This window comes from Anomaloglossus baeobatrachus, chromosome 1, assembly GCF_048569485.1.
Source record: "Anomaloglossus baeobatrachus isolate aAnoBae1 chromosome 1, aAnoBae1.hap1, whole genome shotgun sequence".
Lineage (NCBI taxonomy): Eukaryota > Metazoa > Chordata > Amphibia > Anura > Aromobatidae > Anomaloglossus > Anomaloglossus baeobatrachus.
The window spans coordinates 730,032,743-730,053,706 of record NC_134353.1 but is presented as its reverse complement, the minus strand read 5'-3'; the positions used below and the strand labels follow the sequence as shown (position 1 = coordinate 730,053,706).

Sequence of the window (20,964 nt, the reverse complement as noted above, 5' to 3'; positions counted from 1 at the left end):
ACACCGGTTTGCCCCGAGTAGGGTGCCCGGTGTATAACCGCTCGCCATAGGCGAGAACATCAGGGGGGCTACGTGACATCCCGTGTCACAGGAGCAGGGACAGCAGGTGCCATAAGCAGGAAGGAGTCCCAGCTAAGCTACTGACCATTCAGGGTTAATCCTGTCTGGAGGGCCTCTATGATTCTCCTGCCCACCAGGGTTTGGTGGGTGGGCTATTCCCCAGTCATCCAGCAATTTGCCCAGCTGAGAAGGAGTATGACATATGTGAGTGCCTCCATCTTTGAAAATTATCATCTTCACCGGAAAACCCCACTTGTACTTGATGTCTTGATCTCTAAGGAGTTTAGAAAGGTGGGCAAATTCTCTTCTTTTATTAAGAGTTGCAGCAGAAAGATCTGGGAAAATTTTTAGTCCCATGAAAGTGTCTGGCAGGGCTGGATTTCCCCTCAGTGTGTGAAGCACAGCTTCTTTTGTTTTATAGAAATGAAGTCTAGCCAGGACATCTTTAGGCAGAGCTGGATCTATGCCTTTGGCTTTAGGGACTCTATGAATCCTGTCCACTATCAGGTCTCTGGTGTCCCATCCAGGGAGTATAAGCTGCAGAAACTTGTGGAAGTATTCCTGGAGGTCTTTATCTGCTACTGATGAGGGAATCCCTCTGATTTTTAGGTTATTTCTTCGGGATCTGTCCTCTATATCACTGATTTTAAGTTTTAGTGCCTCCACCTCCTTTTCCAAAGCTGTGTTAGCATCTATCAGATTGTTATGTGATATTGCAAATTCAGCCATCTTAGTTTCTACATGCTCTGTGCGAACCCCTAGAGACCTGATCTCTTCCTTCAGCTCTCTTACTATTTCTCTGAGATCAGCCTGCAAGGAAGCCCTCAGCGTTTTCAGCAGAGCTTGCATTGTTTCCTCTGTCAGAGGAATGGCTGTGCAGCCTCTTAAGCAGCATGTTTCTCCCTGTGAGGAGTGGGAAGAAGCTGAGTGGGAAGCCATCTTGTTTGGTGAGGAGAGATCCCTATCCAGGGGGAAGAAGTCTGTCAGTTTGGCTGGAGTGCCAGTTTTTTTAGGTCTCCCCTTAGGCATAGCTGGGGGCTGGGGTTACTCACACCTCCTGTAGCTGGTAATCCTGTTATCTGTGAGCTGATAACAGCCGGTTTATCCTGCTGTCAGCACAGAGCTCTCCTTCAAGCAGCCGTCGCCATCAGCGTGCAGGCCACGCCCCATGCTATTCCGGTTCTGATGGGTCTTCATGCCCTGCTGGTCTCTGTAGTTCCCTGCACCTGATCCAGGGTTCTTAAGACTCCTAGACCCCTTCAAAAAATCACTGGTTAACATGTGGCTGGATGGCATGCAACCAGTTGTAGACAAGCACAGAAAACTTTTAGCACTTGGAAGTTGAGAAATCAGAGCAGTGAAGGATTTAAGGGAACAAGTCATCAGAAATTTGGCTTTCAACCTAAATGTTTCCCCCTCTGCAGCTCGTGGGCTGCATTCTAGTAAGGTTTCTATACTTTTTGTGCCCCCTTTTAAACCAAAATAAATACTTTATAAAACTGTACCTTTCGGTTTGAAAATCTTGTAAATTATCCATGGGGGCGGGCCGTGTGGCGTCCGTTGCTGTATCTTACGCCGTCCCCCATGCTCCAAATCATCCCTCAGGATGCCGCCCACTGCGCCTGAGGTACTGTGCACGCCGGGACACCTAGTGACGTGGTCGCAGGCATGAGCGTATGGGCGGCGCTGTGATTGCATCGCAAGTGCCCGCCCATACTCTCGTGGGCGCACTCTCCCCTCTGTACGTCGCTCAGATCCTCCGCTTCTCCTGTAGTGGCCTGCTTCGCTCCTTCCATCTATTTCCTGCTGCAGGGTACGATGGGAAGGAGGTGACGTCGGGCCGGCGCAGAACGCTGGAGGCAGTGGGGAAAGGGCGGGCACGAGAGTATGGGCGGGCACTTGCGATGCAATCACAGCGCCGCCCATACTCTCATGCCTGCGACCACGTCACTAGGTGTCCCGGCGTGCACGTGACCTCGGGCGCAGTGGGCGGCGTCCTGAGGGATGATTTGGAGCATGGGGTACGGCGTAAGATACAGCAACGGACGCCACACGGCCCGCCCCCATGGATAATTTACAAGATTTTCAAACTGAAAGGTACAGTTTTATAAAGTATTTATTTTGGTTTAAAAGGGGGCACAAAAAGTATAGAAACCTTACTAGAATGCAGCCCACGAGCTGCAGAGGGGGAAACATTTAGGTTGAAAGCCAAATTTCTGATGACAGGTTCCCTTTAAGGCGATTGATATTTATTTTATAACCATGAAAGCGGTTTTCAAAAATTATTGCTGGGTAACTCCTTCTTGAAGAGCTAAACTAGGTCTAATTTTAGTGATTCATTGACATGTCCATGTGATATTTTTCTGATCATTATGACATTGAGAGGCCACATCAACTGCCCAACGCATCTCTCCAAGCTCACTGTTAATTCACACGGTTTAAGATATAGATTCTGTTGTCACTTTCTAAATTTTCGTAACTTGCTTACATCTATTTATGCTTCAACAGCATTGGGTAGTAATTAGAGCTGATCGAACGCCCCAAAAACCGGGACCGGCAGATCACTGACAGATTTAAAAATAAGTCCGATCCGGTGCCCATATAAGTCAATGGGCACCAGAATCCGTAGATTAACAATGTCTGTGAAGGGGGTATGGGGGCAGGAGCGTGCGCGGTATACTCACCGAGGCGATATCATGGCGTAAAACTCCATCCGGGTCACGCTTTTACCTTCCAGAGCCAACAATTCAATATTCACTACTTTGTCTGCCAACGGGGCGTGTTATTGGTTGCAGTTAGACGCACCCCTACCCTGAGTAGCAGCGTGTCACCTGACTGCAACCAATCACATTCGGCAGGACGGCTGGTGGGCTGGGAAAGTGTCTGCCAGTCAGTATCATAGTAAAAAATAAACAAATAAATAAAACAATCGGCAGCACAGATATAGCCCGTGGCTGCAGTCCCAGCTGTCGGGCTGTATCTGTGCAGTGGATCCACTGTCCACAGTCACACGTGCGAGGCTTTGCCGGTTGATGCCATGGCAGACTCTCGCGAGTCCCTCGCAAGTGTGATTCTGGTCTAAGAGAAATTGCATGCGGCTTTTTTTTTTTTTTTTTAATTTAAATAGATAAAAAAATCGACTTGCGGTCCCCCCCTCCCCCCCTTAATTTTCATTCCCATCCAAGATAACGCCGACTGGGGGCTGGTATTTTCAGCCCGCAGCCATTCGGTATTGCCGCATGTATTAGATGTGACAATCCCGGTGCGATACCGGCTCTTCCCGGTGGCGTGATGCAGTGCCAATCGGGGTAATGAGAGGTTAATAGCAGCGCACAGCTACTACTAAGCCCTAGGTTGTCATGGCACAGGCGTCTATGAGATACCTGCATCACAAACCTGTACATTACAGTAAATAAACAGACACAGAGAAAAATCCTTTATTTGGAATAAAGTACAAACGCACACCCTCCTTCACCCCTTTATTAACCCCCAACACAGCCCTCCAGGTCCGGCGTAATCCACATGAGGTCCCACGCTGCTTCAGCTCTGCTACATCTGAATATCACAGAGAGAGGCCATAGAGAACGACCACTCACCGTGAGCTCCAGAAAATGAATGAGCTGCGCAATGAGTGGTGACATCACTCAGGTAATTTGCGGTCACAGCTGGATGTTCCTACGATCCTTCACCTGTGATCGCAGGTAACCTGACCTCAGGTGGAGGTCACTGAGTTCACAGACCTGCATCTCCTGTCAGAAAATCGCAGTTTTTTTGGCCAAGAGATGCAAATTTGGTGATGAAATTTTTACACCATATTCCTGCATCCAATCTACACTTCCTGGCAAAAAACGCAGTGTTTTGATGCATTTCTTTTGCCTCGTTTTTTACCACGATTTTTGCTGTGGTTTTTTGCAAGGAGATGCACATTTTGTGCTGAAATCGTCTGCACCAGATTTTAGCACCAAATTTCCACCTGCTGGCAGAATTTTATTTTTTTTTTTCATTTTTGGGTCAAGCGATACAAATTTGGTGCAGACATTTTGACACCATATTCCTGCATCCAATTTACACCTCCAGGCAAAAAAAAAACCCGCGGTGTTTTGATGCATTTTTTTGCCACTTTGTTTGCCAGGAGGTGCACATTTGGTGCTGAAATCGTCTGAAATTGTATTCTGACACCCAGCAAAGATGAGCAGGCTGCAACCCCAGCCCTGTGCTTATCTTGGCTGTGTATCAAAAGAAGAGGAACCGCAGGCGGCTTTTCTTTTGTTAATTAATTAATAAAAAAAAAAAGACGTGCTGTCCCCCCCAATTTTCATCCCCAGCCATAATAACGCCGGCTGGTATTCTCACCCCGCAGCCGTCCGGTATTGCCGCATCTATTAGATGTGACAATCCCGGTGCATTATGGCCCGTCCCGTTGGCCTGATGCGGTGCCAATCGGGGTAATAAGAGTTTAATAGCAGCGCACAGCTGCTACTAAACCCTAGGTTTGTGATGGCACAGGCGTCTATGAGATACCTGCATCACACAAACCTGTAAGTGAATGTAAATAAACACAGAGAAAAATCCTTTATTTGGAATAAAATACAAAACGCACCCTCCTTCACTACTTTATTAATCCCCAACAACCTGCAGCTTCGGCATAATCCACACGAGGTTCAACGACGACACATCCAGCTCAGCTACATCTCAGAGCTAGCAGCTATAGAGAAGACTGCCAGGTCTGAGTGTACCCTATTACTGAGCTACGATGACGGCAGCAGAGACTGTGTCAGCCTGGAACCAATCACAGATGAGAGGATGGTCGGTGGGCGGGGAAATCACGGAAAGCTGTGTGTATGCGATGCACAGTACAGGAAGTGAATGCGCGACCCAGAAGCAGTGTGCCGCCATGACACCGAGTCTCGGTAAGTATGAAACTCTCACTTATTTCTTCTTTAGTTTATTTTCACTTTGATTCCCAAATCCGGATCGTGCATCCGGAATCCCGGGCCCGGGTCCGGCGACCAGATAGCGTTGAATCCGCGCGGACCCGGACTTTTACAGTCCGTAGCCGCTCAGTCCTAGTAGTAATGTCTCTGCATTACTGAACACCATTGACTTGTCTAATAACATACTGATCTCATAGGATCACATTCTAAACGACTATTGCTGAAAAGAGGTGAAGTCTCTAACACTTGTATTTGCACTTTTCTCCTATTTCATGTCATCTATCTTTTAATTCTATAATGTTTAGCATATGTTTTATTTATCGGGAGGCTCACCCTAACGCAATCACATTAATTCTATAATAAAAATTAGCTGAAAGTTAAGTGAGCAGTTGTGCTGTTGAACCATTTTGTTGGGTATAGTATAGGAAATTGGGTAATTTGGCAAAATTATAGCATTGGAATTCATAACTGAGAGGATAGAATACAAATTTATAAACATGAAAAGAAACACCACCTATCCAAATTTTAGTTATACAGTACAAATATTCAACATGATTTCCACTAGTTACACGGCAGATATCTAGGCGGTAGTTCTGTCCAGTACATACCCTGGGAAATCGCCGCCACTGTTTCAGTGATGCTTGGTTTCAAGTTATTCAGATCATGTGGCTCAGGGTGGGGAAGATAAACGGAGTCCCTTTATGCAGCTCCACAGAAAGACATTATAGGGTGTTAGATGTGGTGATCATGGAGGTCGATACAACATGTTTTAATCATTTTTCCTCACATGGCTCCAGTAGAGCTTCATTCAGGTATCTGAGAACATCCGAATGGAAATGTGGAGGTGCACCATTCTGCTAATAGACTATCTTTGGCATAGCCTCTAATTGTAGTATAACCATTTTTTTTAAACATGTCCAGTTAGGATTGGCCATTGAGCGTATCTCCTTCATAAAAATAAGGGACTGTACGCTTTGCGCCTGCTGATTGCACAGAACGCATTAATTTTGGCTGAGTCTTTAATGTTCGATAAAGAACTTGCTTTTTCTGGACCACAATTTCTAACATTGTGGCAATTGACCATTCCACTGAGGGGAAAGTTATCCTCTACGCTGAACACTTGCATTTCAGTTTGTCATCTGGTTTCAACTCCTGAAGAAGATGTAATCTGTATGGCTTACCACTCAGATCTTATTGTAAGATATGCCATATTATGGTTTGTGTCACCATGAGTTCTTTACTAATCAGCCTGGTTGACTTCCTAGGGCTATGCTTGCTTGTACACAGCTCTAATCCTGTTGTCTTTTCCAAAGTATTTGGCCAGCCCAGAATTTTCCCTTGACGTAAACACCCAGTCGTTCGGAATTGCTTCACTCAGCAAACAGTACAGTTTCTATGGAGAGCACATTTACCAAATTGAATCTGAAAGTTTCGCTATTCTGTCAAAAACTTTGTTCTTACAAATTGAAACAACCAAAAGCTTTTCCTTGCTCTGATGCTGCCATCTTATTTCATACTATGTAAGCACAGTTTATATTTGACTCTTGAGAAAGGAAATCGGTACTGGGCTCAGATGCTATGGGCTAAGCCATTTTGGCTTTGATTTTCCAGTCTTTTACCACTGATGTAAGTTTAACTACAGACCTTTACTCTTCCACCATCATCCTTGAATCACCCTGTTTAGCACATTATATATGTGATAGTACTATAGTGTGCTAGACTCTATATATCATTACAATATCCCTATAGAACCTTCGGATATTATTCTTACAAAGCCACATCAAGTGAAGTTCAAAGCAATACAGGATTGGTTGACCCTCTTGTCCTTTATAAAAGAAAATATATTTTTAGGCTTAGTTATACTTTAGTGTCCTTCTGAAGTAGAACAGTGCCTTTGGTGGCTACCCAGCTCAAGAAATGAAAAAAGACTTGAGAAAGTAAATGTCTTGTCAAAGAATCTCCTTAGTTAAAAGCGTGTACCGTCCAAAAGTCTTCTTTTTCTCTATTACATACTAATGAAATCACAATGTGGAATTCACAGTCCCATTTTTTTTCCTCCATCAACCATTTCATTGTATTAAAATCAAAACTTGTTGAACTGGGTTAGATGTTTTCCAGAAAGGGACTCTGCTCTCATTTTTTAACCTGTGCGCGGTGTTTGCTCAGTTGGCAAAAAAAGATAGAAATGTATATGTTTTATGTTTATATTTAGGACAGTCTAATAAATGTATATGTATTCCAAAATGCTAAAAATAAAAGTGCAAGCAATGTTATCTATGAGTGAATGATTCTTTGAGACTAAAGGAATCTTAGATCACTAATTGCCCCATAGCAAGCATTTGAATGGACCCCTCCTACAAACCTCACCTCCCTCCGCTTATGCCACCGATTTTTCTCCTTCTGTCTTTCACCGTCCTTCTCTGATGGCACCTAAGAACCACATTAAATAAGGGCCTCACAAGCCAGACATATTCTGACTTTCTTTGCGTTCTACTGTAGTGAGATGCCTACTGCAAGGAGTGTCTTGGGTCCTGTTTTGTGGCCCATTTTAGCTGGCATCCTGCCATCTTTTTAGGTGATAGAGCTTTGTACATCCTGAACTGATATACCACTATCGCACAACTATTTTTTTTCCTTCTGTCCCTTCTGCAGTTTTTATACCTGTTACAGATATAGTTTCATGCATGGTCTTACCCTAAGTTATGTAAAAAAAAACAAAAGGGTTTTTTTTTTTATAAATATTGGACACTACATGTCTGCATAAAATAAAGAAGTTGCATATCCCGCTCATGCTTTCTGTCTTTTTTGTATTATTGGCTGCCACACGTGTCTTTGTCAGTGCAAGGTATATAAAACTCATCATTGGTAAAAAGATAAAGTGCCAGATATTAGTATAAGTATCCTTTTTCAGCTACTTTCTACACATTCGCCACAATTTTTTTTATTTAATAAAGATTTGTTCACACCTCAATAATCCAACAGTGTACAGGAGCCATAGATTGTATTGCCAAAAGGAAAATCAACAGTAGTACAGTCTAAAGTGTGAAAACTGATTATCTAGTCTCAAGCAGTACAACAGCTGCTATTTGCATATTCTAACGATAATAAGCTGAAAAGAAGACAGTATACTCAGAGTAGCATTTAATGATGCAGTGCTGATACCTAATTATTTTGTATTTACATTCACAGCTAAGATGAAAGTGAAAAAAAAAATTCCAATTTTTTCATATAAAAATAAGACAAATCCATGTTAAATAACTGTTTGATCCTTCACATAGACATCATGTGAATGTAAGAGATTGCAGCAGAAACCTCTTTGACTGTCCTATGCATCTGAATGGAGCTCTTAAGTATTTATGTTTTGTGTGATGTGCAGTATATTTTTTTTTATTATATGTTTATATTTCACTGAGTCTATTTTGGTCCTGGCATGTTTTTCTCATTTATCCTTGCAGGTAGACCCTTTATTTACAAATGAGGTCAAAGCCAAGCTTCATAAGTAAGTATTTTAACTGTAAAAAAAAAAAAAAATATATATATATATATATACTGTTTTTGCATAGCAGAATAGAAATTATAAGCTTACATTTTTGAAGTTGCTATTTTTTATTTTTGAGCAAAGCTGTTGTGGTAAGATATTCTTTACAGGATAGAAATGTACATACAGTAGATCCTTTAGGATCTCTATAATGAGTTAACATCAGACCAGTGGTAATATCCAGCACTACCATGCTTGGGTGCTCGGTACGCAGGTTAGATTCTCGGACGGGCCTAATGGAAGTCAATGGGAAACTCAAGCATTTTTCCTGAAGATCTTTTGAACAAATGCTTGAGTTTCCCATTGACTTCCATTATACTCAGTTGAGCTTGTCCTATTGTCCAACCTGCTCATTTCGAGTACCGAGCATAGTAGTGCATGCTCATCACTAGTAACATCTCCTTTTGGTATTAAATGTTCTCTCCATTGCTGAAATTTCCTTTGGCGGGTACAGAAATGAATGTCATTTTCTTATAAATACTTTGTATGGTTTTCCCCTTGGTAACTATTGTAGCATGCTTTTGAAAAGTAGCAATAATGGATTTTCGTCTGTTTTTAGATGGCTCACATTATGAATTTAAAAAAGCCTAATATTTAGTATTCTGAATGCGCAGCATTTTGAAGAGAACCTGTCAGTAGTTTTTTTTTTTTTTTCTTATTAAAGCTAAACTGCCACCTCTATCTAGGTGTTGAGAAGGGCTTTTCCATCAAATACTTAATTTACCTCTTGACATAGGGTTATTGTGGGAAGTGTGTCAATTTGCCTTACATAAGTCAGTCATCAGCATAATCGCAGAGGACGTCATAGACCCGCCCATCAGCATCTTTGCAGATCCACCCAGAGGACGTCATAGACCTGCCCATCAACATCACAGATCCACCAATTGATTAACCCATGGACTGTCCCATTGACCAATAGACATGTCTAAACATGCCTATGCCCTTAGGCTATGTGCGCACTAGAGCTTTTTACCCGCGGATTTGCCCGCGGATTTTCCGCGGAAATTTCTTGAGAAATGTCTGCAATCTTTGTGCAGACATTTCCCAGCAATTTCTATGGCAAAAAAAAAAAGCTGTGCGCACTGGTGCGGATTTTTCTCGAGAAATTTCCGCATGCGGATTTTCTCGAGAAACTTTCTCGAGAAAATGAACATGTCCATTATTTCCGCGGGTACCCTGCGGATTTCTGCAGTACAGCCTGCAAAAATCCGCAGGGAACCACCCGCGGGAAAATCGCGGCAATTCCGCGGCTAATCCGCGGCAAATCCGCATGCGGATTTGACGCGGATTTTTTCCGGAGGTCCGGAAATCTTTCACTCCCAGAAGTTTCTCGAGAAAGTTTCTTGAGAAACTTCACATCTCTAGTGCGCACATAGCCTTAGTCTGTATAAGATGCCGCATGTCTCATAAAAGCTCTCTTCAGCGCCATCTTTGCTCTGATAAAGAAGGGAGTTCACATCTGACCCTTTTGTCCGGTGTTGATTTCACCTAAGCATGCACTTGATCCACATCAATTAGAATCAGGCAGTAGGCTACACGAGTGAACCATGGTTAAGTGTTCACCATAGCTTTTTAGTTTCCTGAAAGTGTAAAAGTAGGAGACGCAGTTCAGTCATTCTGGAAAATGGAAAAATAAACAAAAAACACATCATAATAAAGTAATTCATATATATCTTTATTTAGCCCAACAGATATTTGTTTTGTGGTGTTTTTTTCGAAGAAGTAATCAATAATGAAAGCCTTACAAGTACACTGAGAAAACATTGCTACACTGTATATAGGTTAGTTTTATGACCTTCAAGGGGGGACTAGATGCTTAGGAATAGGATAACAACCCCCTATTACAGGGGTGGGCAATTAATTTTCCCATGGGGCCCCATGAGAAATTGGGATGGTTTTAGAGGGCCGGACTAATCTAATTAACTCGGTTCTACATATACAAACACGCATATATACTGTGCATGTATAACATATATACATACACACAATGTATTCATACACACACAATCCCCATATACTACATCACTACACCCACCACATACTACACCTGTAATATACATCACTATACACTACACCTGTAATAAACTACACCTCTATATACTATACCACTATATACTACATCACTACACCCCTATATACACCTGTAATATGCTACATCACTATATACTACACCTGTAATTAACTGCAGCACATCACTATATACTACACCTATGATAACCTACATCACTACACCCCTATATACTACACTTGTATTATACTACACCCCTATATACTACACCTGTATTATACTACACTCCTATATACTACACATGTATTATACTACACCACTACACCCCTATAAACACCTGTATTATACTACACCACTACACCCCATATACACCTGTAATATACTACACCTCTATATACACCTGTATTATACTACACTCCTATATACTACACCTGTATTATACTACACCACTACACCCCATATACACCTGTAATATACTACACCACTACACCCCTATATACACCTGTAATATACTACACCCCTATATACACCTGTATTATACTACACCCCTATATACACCTGTATAATACAGGTGTATATAGGGGTGTAGTGGTGTAGTATAATACAGGTGTATATAGGGGTGTAGTGGTGAAGTATAATACAGGTGTATATAGTGGTGTAGTGGTGTAGTATAATACAGGTGTATATAGGGGTGTAGTGGTGTAGTATAATACAGGTGTATATAGGGGTGTAGTAGTGTAGTATAATACAGGTGTATATAGGGGTGTAATATATTACAGGTGTATATAGGGGTGTAGTGGTGTAGTATAATACAGGTGTATATAGGGGTGTAGTATATTACAGGTGTATATAGGGGTGTAGTGGTGTAGTATAATACAGGTGTATATAGGGGTGTAGTATTATACTACACTCCTATATACACCTGTATTATACTACACCACTACACACCTATAAAACTACACCACTCCACCCCCCATATACCACACCTGTAAAACTACATTCCCATATACTAAACCACTACACCCCAAATATTTGTCAAAAGTTACCCCTCTCCCCCAGCCCCCCGCCCGCCCGCCCCCATTGTCCCCGCAGGTTACTAGTAACCACTCACCTCTCTTCTTATCGTTCCCGTCCTCAGACACCTCCGTACGAGCCCCCCGCTGAGCTGCTTCTCCTTCACATGGCCAGGCTGCGCCGACGCTGTATTCCTAGGAGCACCCGCCGCTGCCTCTCTCCATACGGCCCCGGCTGCTGCAGCTTCTCCTGCCGGGCGGGAACTTTTCAAATGACACGCGCGCCGTACTGACGATATCAGGCCGCACGTGTGTCACAGAGAAAAGTGTCGGGCAAGGAACAGAGGAGAGATTCCTGCGTTCCGCTGCCTACACTGTGCGGAGCTTCAGGATCTGTCCTCTGTTTCCTGCCCAACACGCAGCGTCTGATGAGGGTCAGGGCCGGCTCCAGGTTTTTGTGGGCCTCGGGCGGAAGATTCCCAGTGGGCCCCATCCACACGCAGACACACACATACGTACACATACATATACATATTTAAAGACAAACTCACAAAAATACATATAGAACTGACACATCTATACAGCCATATACACTGACATACCTAGATACACATTATACATGCCTACAGACACACAGCTCTGCTGCATACATACAGACACACATAGCTCTGCTACAGACACACATAGCTCTGCTACATACACACATAGCTCTGCTACATACATACTTACACACATAGCTCTGCTACAGACACACATAGCTCTGCTACATACACACATAGCTCTGCTACATACATACACACATAGCTCTGCTACATACATACATACACACATAGCTCTGCTACATATATACATACATACACACACACATAGCTCTGCTACATATATACATACAGACACATAGCTCTGCTACATATATACATACATACACACATAGCTCTGCTACATATATACATAGAGACACATAGCTCTGCTACATACACACATACATAGCTCTGGTACATACACACATAGCTCTGCTACATACATACATACACACATAGCTCTGCTACATACACACATAGCTCTGCTACATATATACATACATACACACATAGCTCTGCTACATACACACCTAGCTCTGCTACATACATACACACATAGCTCTGCTACATACATACATACACACACGCGGCTCTGGGGGGCCCACACAAGTGGCTTTTGGGCCCAGCACATACGGCACGGGGTGGGGGGTGGGGGGGCAGGGCATACACCTAGGGGGGGGGAGAAGCCCATACAGCTCACCAGGGTCCATAAATCGGGGGGTGGGGAGGGCACATACCGCTCAGGTCACGGTGGAGAGGGGGCCCACACGGAGCCGGAAAGAAGCACTGTGCTGGGGGTCGCTGGCTGGCACTGCAACTCTTTCATCTGTGGGACTGAGCAGGCCGGTCGGTAGCTCCGCCCGCAGATGAAGTTCAACCAGGAAGTCTGTGCTCCTTAAAGGGACGGCGCCGCAGATTCCTGCCGAGGACTGCGGTCCCCGGAACTCGGCCCGGGGGCAGCAGAACTAAGGCGAGTGGGTCCTGGCCAAGGGTCACCAGAACTGACGAGGCCGAGTGGGCCCCCCCGGCTCTCCAGGGCCCCGGCATTTGCCCGGGCACTGATGAGGGCAATCTGACCACGCGCCTCCCGGAGCCTGGAGCTCCGGACAACAGGTTAGATTGCCCTCATCAGTGACCGGCCAGCGAGGATGCCCTGAGCCAGGCGGGCCGGTCACAGAGAGTAGGCGGGCCGGATGTGGCCCGCGGGCCGCCCCTTGCCCAGGTCTGCCCTATTACCTGTTTCAGTCATGTGAGCTTGCAGCTGTACTGATTAGACTCATGTATATCCTCAATTGCTATTTCTTATTACATGTGTTTTTCTTTTCATTTTATCCTTTTACTGGGTAATTTAATATGCAAGTTCTATATAAATTACTTTGCAGGAGTCAAAGAGATGGAGTCAATGGACACAAGAGTAATGGTGGCCATACCCTAAACCTGTTCAATCCTACTTGACATTTCTGAAGATGTGTCATCTCAAGTACATGTGTAATCAAGCACATATTTTGTTGTACTGGTGTGTGCACAATACGTCTGAATCTACTTGTCCTCGGTTCATTATTGTTGTCACAATCCATGGGTTTTCCTCTATGTATTTCGGACCAAAAGAGGTTTTGGGAACAGTGGAGAATCTTCATGCTTACCTCTTCCCATGCCAGGTGTCTCTCTTATGGCAGCTGCTGTACTTCTCTATCATAGTGCTACTATGGGCCATGCATGGACCTAATTACGTGCATTCTGTGTGTACACCGGAAGTCACCACAATGTACAAAACAGCAGTGTGCCAAAATTAGAGCACATCAGTACGTGGCAAGATTTTGGATGGGTCCTCTTCAAACTACTGTAACACACAGGCCAGTACCTAACCCCGACCCCCCCCTCCCGTTCCCAATTGATGGGCAGCTCTGCATTTTTGTTGCAGGCAACTTCTCAGATCTGGTAAACAGAGTGGCTTTGTGCCAAGTCTGCCCATATAGCAAGGTTTAACACTGTCATGCGACCACTGACCATTGTCACATTATAGTCAGGTCAGGCTGTGTGCATTTAGGACATGGCCACTATGTCACTATTGCCCAACGGCTCCACCTCCGCGCTCTTTCAAGGTGCTTTTCATATTTATCATATATATATATGTTAAATTACTTTTATTTTTTGATCTTCAATACATTGAACCCACCATTTCATATAAGGACACCTTTTGACATCTAAAATGCTAAAGGAAAAACTAGTGGTGGTTCGTTAGCACAAAGACACTCTACTTATAAGTTTCTATCAATTCCTCATTTTAGAGAAGTACAGTTACAAATACATATATAGGGATATAGAATATGTGGATGATATATTATATCATCAATTTTCTCAGTATTGATGGAGTTCACCTCATTGAAGAAATCCCACAGGCAGACTTACAAGCCCTGATAAAGAGAAGCTTTGCCGTGGTGAACAGCTCACTGTCTGAGGGGATGTCGGCAGCCATACTTGAGGTAACCACTTTTTATCTTCAGTTTGCACTAACCTGATGGTATGGCCAGATATTACTTTGTACTTCTCGCTTTTTGTTGACAATTTGCATTGTTTGTAGGGCATGCTGGATTTCACTGTTAAGTAATGGAAAATTCCCCAAAACAGCTTACTGTGTGTTAATGGCCTGCTGTACCTTCTGTCCATTAAATGGACAGCATTTACTCCTGAGATCTTCATGTCCAGGTCTATCATTTATGTTCTTTATGTGTGTACCGTAATCCTTTTCTGTGTATAATAAGGAAGTATATCTACCTTTTATTGTAGGGAAGCCCGAGCACTGTATAATCCGGAGTCTTTAAAGAGGATTTCCACTACTTTAACTTTAGCCCATCCTTAGGACAGATCATCAATATCTGATCGGCCCGACACCTGGCACCCCCACTGATCAGCTGCTCTTGATGCCGGCATCACTTGCAGGCAGATGGAAATGCTCAGTCCCGGAGCTGTCCATCTTCTGATAATAGCCACAGCCGGGTAATACACATCCGCCTCCCAAACAGATCAATAAGAGGTGGATGTGCACTACCCAGCCATAGCCACTATTAGAAGACTAGGCAGCTCCGGGACTGAGCATTTCTGTCCAACTGCTACCACCGCTGGCACCAAGAACAGCTTATCTTCGGCGGTGCCGATCAGACCCTGATGATCTATCCTTAGGATGGGCCACTAATGTTAAAGTAGAGGACAACATTTTTACTTCTCGTTTTCTTCTGGTTTCTTAGGCTATGGATTTGGAAGTCCCTGTGCTGGCAAAGGATATACCAGGAAATGCTGCGATAATGCGGCATGAAGACACTGGCTTACTCTTTTCAAACCCCAAGGTAAATTTTCTCTGTTGAAAAACTTCACAACTTCGATATTTACTTAGTCCTTTCGGAAATATGTTATACAATAAATGTATGATATATTTTTGTCACTTATCACACCATTGGAAACATTTATGTTATAACCTAACGTGATGAGCAGACTTGCAAAAAAACGGGACCCTGTTATCTGGTTTTTAAAATTGGATCCGAGCTGAATTCCAGTCCTAATATAAAAGTCTATGCGGACTAGAATCCGGAAATTAAAAATGTTCGTAGAAGGGACAGGGGGATAGGAGCAAGTGAGCTGTACTTACCGAGGCTCCAGGGCAGCTGTACACTGCTTTAAAGGGTACCTGTCAGGTGTAGTATGCACCCAGAACCACGAACAGTTATGGGTGCATATTGCTAATCCCTACCTAATTGTTCCTGTATACACCAGCATAGATAAAGAGGTATTTACAAAAAGTATTTCTAAAGATCTTTTACCGTATGCTAATGAGCGAGGGCAGTAGCCTCCTGGACGTTTCTTCCCTTGCCAGTCACCCCCATTAACTTGTTAGTACATCCCTGTGAGCGTGCTATCATGCTAACGAATGCGCAGCGTCACAGGATGAATTTTGGCTCAGTGCGCATGACGCCGGAGTTTGTGTCATGCGCACTACTTCAGTTTAAAGCCAGGACGCGTACATCCGGCATTATAGTGCGCATGACTCAAACTCCGGGGTCATCCCCCGTTGGACACGATGGCGGCGGATAGGCCCTGGAGTTTGGGTCATGTGCACTATGATGCCGGGTGTACGCGTCCTGGCTTTAAACTGAAGTACTGCGCATGACCCAAACTTCAGGGTCATGCGCACTGAGCCGAAGTTCCCCGTTTGACGCAATTTTTATTTATTATTATAGAGCCACAATTCCATGGCGCTTTACATGTGAAAGGGGTATACATAATAGGTACAAGTACAATATTCATAAACAATACAAGACACATGTGGCACTGGGGAAAGAGAGCAGCCATTGACATTGATGGATATGTCAGGTGGGGGGGTTGAGTGAGGAGGAGGAAAGACTATGAATTCTGTTTTGTCCATATTCAATTTTAAGAATCGAGCAGAGAAAAAGGATGAAATAGCAGACAGACATTGTGGGATTCTGGTTAGTAGGAAGATGATGTCAGGTCCAGAGAGGTAGATCTGCGTATCATCAGCGTAGAGATGATACTGAAAACCGTGGGACTCTATGAGCTGTCCCAGGCCGAAGGTGTAAATGGAGAACAGCAGGGGTCCAAGAACTGAATGGCAGCAGGGAGGTGAGTGAGATCATCCTGTGATGCTGCGTATTCATTAGCATGTTAGCACGCCCACAGGGACGCACGAACATGCTAATGGGGGCGACTGGCAAGGGAAGCAACGCCCAGGGGGCTACTGCCCTCGCTCATTATCATACGGTTAAAAACCTTTAGAAATACTTTGTGTAAAGATCTCTTTATCTATGCTAGTATATACAGGGACGGGTAGTCAGGGAATAGCAGTATGCACCCAGAACTGCCTGTGATTCTGGGTGCATATTGGACCTGACAGGTTCCCTTCAAGGCCGCACATTCACATCAAGGGCCGCTCATTCCTTTTATTGCGTATGCACTGCTTTCCCCGCCCACCGGCTGTCCTAGCTTCTGTGATTGGTTGCAGTCAGACGCGCCCCCAGCCTGTGTGCCAGTGTCTGCCTGCAACCAATCACAGGCGCTGTCTGTGGGTTTATATTGTACAGTGAAAATAAATAAATAATATATTTGGCGTAGAGTCCCTCATATTATGATACCCAGCACAGATAAAACCACGTGCCGTGCGCTTATCTTGGCTGTGTATCAAAATAGGGACAACCACATGAAACCTAATAATTTAAATTGATAATTTAAAAATACAGCGTGTAGTCCCCCGTAATTTTGATACCCAGCCATGATAAAGCCTGACAGCTGGGGGCTGAAGGTAAAAAATAGAAAGCATACAGAAAAATTGGCTGACCCTGAAGGAGTTAAGGGTGCTTTACACGCTGCGACATCGCTAACGATATATCTTCGGGGTCACGGTGTTTGTGACGCACATCCGGCGTCATTAGCGACATCGCAGCGCGTGACAGCTAGGAGCGACGATCAACGATCGCAAAAATGTCAAAAATCGTTGACTAGTCGCTCCTTTTCATAATATCGTTGGTGGAGCATGACGCTGGTTGTTCGTCATTCCTGCGGCATCACACATTGCTATGTGTGACACCGCAGGAACGACGAACATCTCCTTACAGGATATTCCGCCCGCTCATCTCCGCCCTTCCGCTTCTATTGGACAGCAGCTGTGTGACGTCGCTGTGACGCCGCACGAACCGCCCCCTTAGAAAGGAGGCTGTTTGCCGGCTACAGCGACGTTGCAGGGAAGGTAAGTCCGTGTGACGGGTGTAAGCGATATTGTGCGCCATGGGCAGCGATTTGCCCGTGACGCACAACCAAGGGGGGCGGGTACGCTCACTAGCGATATAGATAGCGATATCTTAGTGTGTAAAGTGCCCTTTAGGTTTAGTGATGGTGGGACCTGGACTATAAAAGTCCGGTTCTGCGCGACTTCAAACTTACCCAGGTGCCGGACCTGGGCCCAGGATTCCAGGTGTTGATCCGCATCTGGCAACTTGGAAAATAAAAAAAAAATTAAAAAAATAGACAGTGGTTCAGGGTCAAACATGATCAATGAACAGTTTCCTCGTTCCATAATGTTAGATTTGAACGTAAACATAGTCCATTGAGTTCAACCTATAGACTAACATGTTTCTGTACTTCGCTTGATGCCAGACCCGATTCATCAGTCCAAGAGACTCAAAACTTATCGAACTTTGCAATAAGATTTCTTTTCATATAAATGCCTCTTTCCAAATTTACCACCCACTTGACTTCCATAATAGTAGGCACATGGTCTGATATAATCAGAACTGTGCTAATAACTTCCTGGCTAAATACAACATATGCAACACAGCAGTTTTGCCATGACCTTCTGTGGTTAGGTCCTCAATGTACCCTAATATACAAACAAAGGTTAAAGGAGTTACATTAGCTGTATAGATCTTTTTGTATATAAAAACTCCTTTCCAAAACAATTCCACAGGACAGGACTACATTGTGTAATCGTGTAATAGATTTGCTGGATGTACCTTTCCTGTAGAGCATAATGGGTCTGACCGCAGTCCAACGTCAAATATGAACTCTGCAGTTCTATATTCCTGATGTATCACATATTAATGAGCAAGTCTATGAGACTCACTCAAAGATAACTGCGGAACTCTATCTAGGATTTCCTGCCACTGACAATCTTCAATACCGCCTATGTCTCCCTCCCGGTGCCATTTGGTCTTAAGGCCCTGTCACACACAGAGATAAATCTGTGGCAGATCTGTGGTAGATCTGTGGTAGATCTGTGGTTGCAGTGAAATTATGGACAATTAGTGCCAGGTTTGTGGCTGTGTACAAATGGAACAATATGTCCATGATTTCACTGCAACCACAGATCTGCGCAAGATTTATCTCTGTGTGTGTGAGACAGGGCCTTTAGACTTGGCTGTAACAAAATATTCAATGCATTCTAACAAGGCACTATACCGTACTGCTAACATAAATACCCTAAAAACTTATAGTTTAATAGTTGGCATTTAAAAATTTCTCTTGAGTATCCTGATACCCCATATGTAGTGGGAAACTACTATTTGGACACACTACTGAGCTCCAAAAGGAAGGAGTGTTGTTTTGGAGCACAGACTTTGATTGAATAGTCTGGGGCCACCATCTCACCTTTGGAGAGCCCTTGATGTGCCTTAACAGTGGAAATCCCCATAAGTAACTCTATTTTGGAAGTTACACCCCTCAAGGAATCCTCTACAAGCATAGATATAGTAATAATAATGGTTTTGGTTTTACTGGTGCTTGAAAGAATAATGTTGTATTATGTGTAAGTTGTGCGGCATACATCAGACTAAAGAAGGGCATTGTGTCAACTGGGTGAAACCAAATGTTATCAATTCATGGACGTATGGTACGCTTTGAAGCGATCCTTATTACAAAAGCCAGGTTTCTCAGGACATGTTCCATAACCGTAATCTGTGTCCTTTTGCATTCTGCCCTTGGAGCAGACGCTTCATCTTTTTTGTGTCCTTTCTTTTCTTGGGGAACTTCACATGGAAAATTATGACCGGCTAGAAAAATGAACCTTTCGTTTCAGAAGTACTGGGGCCCTGGCCCTTTTTTTCTTTAATCCGATACATTTTTATTAAATAATTTTATTTAATTTACATGCAAAGAAAAACACATACAGTATATGTAACCAAAAAAACCCCGTTCCTTCCCCTCCTCCTCCCCCCTGGAACCAAGATGTTCCAATAACTGGAGCAAATACTCAATTACATTTACACCAAGGAAAAACACTGAATCCGACAGCAACACTTATATCCTCAGTAAATCTGTTAGTTTGAGTCTTAAGGCCCAGCCACACACGACTTACCAGCGATCCTGAAAACGATGCGACCTGATAGGAATCGCAGGTAAGTCGCTGGGAGGTTGCTGGTGAGATGTCACACAGTCAGATCTTACCAGCGATGCAGGAGCAATACAGGTCGCAGTAGCGACCTGTATAACGATCTCAGCAGTCACTGTGACCCTGTCACACAGTGTCAAACACAGCGATGTGTCCTGCCCAGCAGGACATCGCCTTTGAAGAAAATGGCCTTGACCATTCTGCAACGACTAGAGATCTCACAGCAGGGGCCTGATCGCTGGTAGGTGTCACATATAACAAGATCGCTTACGGGATCGCTACTGCGTCACGGAAACCGTGTCTCAGCTGCGATCTCGCTAGCGATCTCGTTATGTGTGACGGTACCTTTAGTAGCAACAGCAACTCTCCCTCATTCCTTAGATACTCTTGAAACACATAAGACCCTCACCTTTCTGACTGCCAAACATTAAGGCCTTGTTGACTTTTTCCTGAAATTGAAGGAAGCGCTCATATTGCCTGCACATTAAAACAGCACAAATGCATTATACAGTACCATCTGTACAATATGCACGGCCAAGTTTTTAACACTGTATGGTTTGAGGACCTGATCTGAGAGCTCGACACCCCCCATGAACTTGTTAATATCTAGGATACAATCTGGCTTTGTAACTTCTGATGTGGTACATTGATCAATGACAAAGGAGCAGTTTTCAAAGTACATTGTGGTCAAGATAAGGACTTCTTCCCTCTTGTCCTATACTGTTACCATTTCTCAGCAGTTGCCCAATTAGCGTCTTAGGGATGCCTCTCCGATTTTTTTTTTTCCCCACAGTGCTACAGGGAACTGTACCTCTGGCATAGAGAGTCTTAGGGGTACTTCTCACATAGCAAGATTGCTAGCGAGATCGCTGCTGAGTCACAGGTTTTGTGACTTACCAGTGACCTACCTCATCAGCGATCTTGCTGTGTGTGACACTA

At 43.9% G+C, this 20,964-nt stretch overlaps 1 protein-coding gene across 2 annotated transcripts in view; it reads left to right on the top strand.

Annotated features, from left to right (window-relative positions):
• Positions 1-20,964, top strand: part of GLT1D1 (glycosyltransferase 1 domain containing 1) — a 223,612-nt gene that overhangs the window by 160,716 nt on the left and 41,932 nt on the right. For both annotated transcript variants that reach the window (XM_075322373.1, XM_075322381.1), the window contains exons 9-11: positions 8,450-8,493; positions 14,497-14,617; positions 15,380-15,478. In XM_075322373.1, coding sequence (XP_075178488.1) covers positions 8,450-8,493; positions 14,497-14,617; positions 15,380-15,478 — 264 coding nt within the window. The remainder of the gene's footprint in view (positions 1-8,449; positions 8,494-14,496; positions 14,618-15,379; positions 15,479-20,964) is intronic.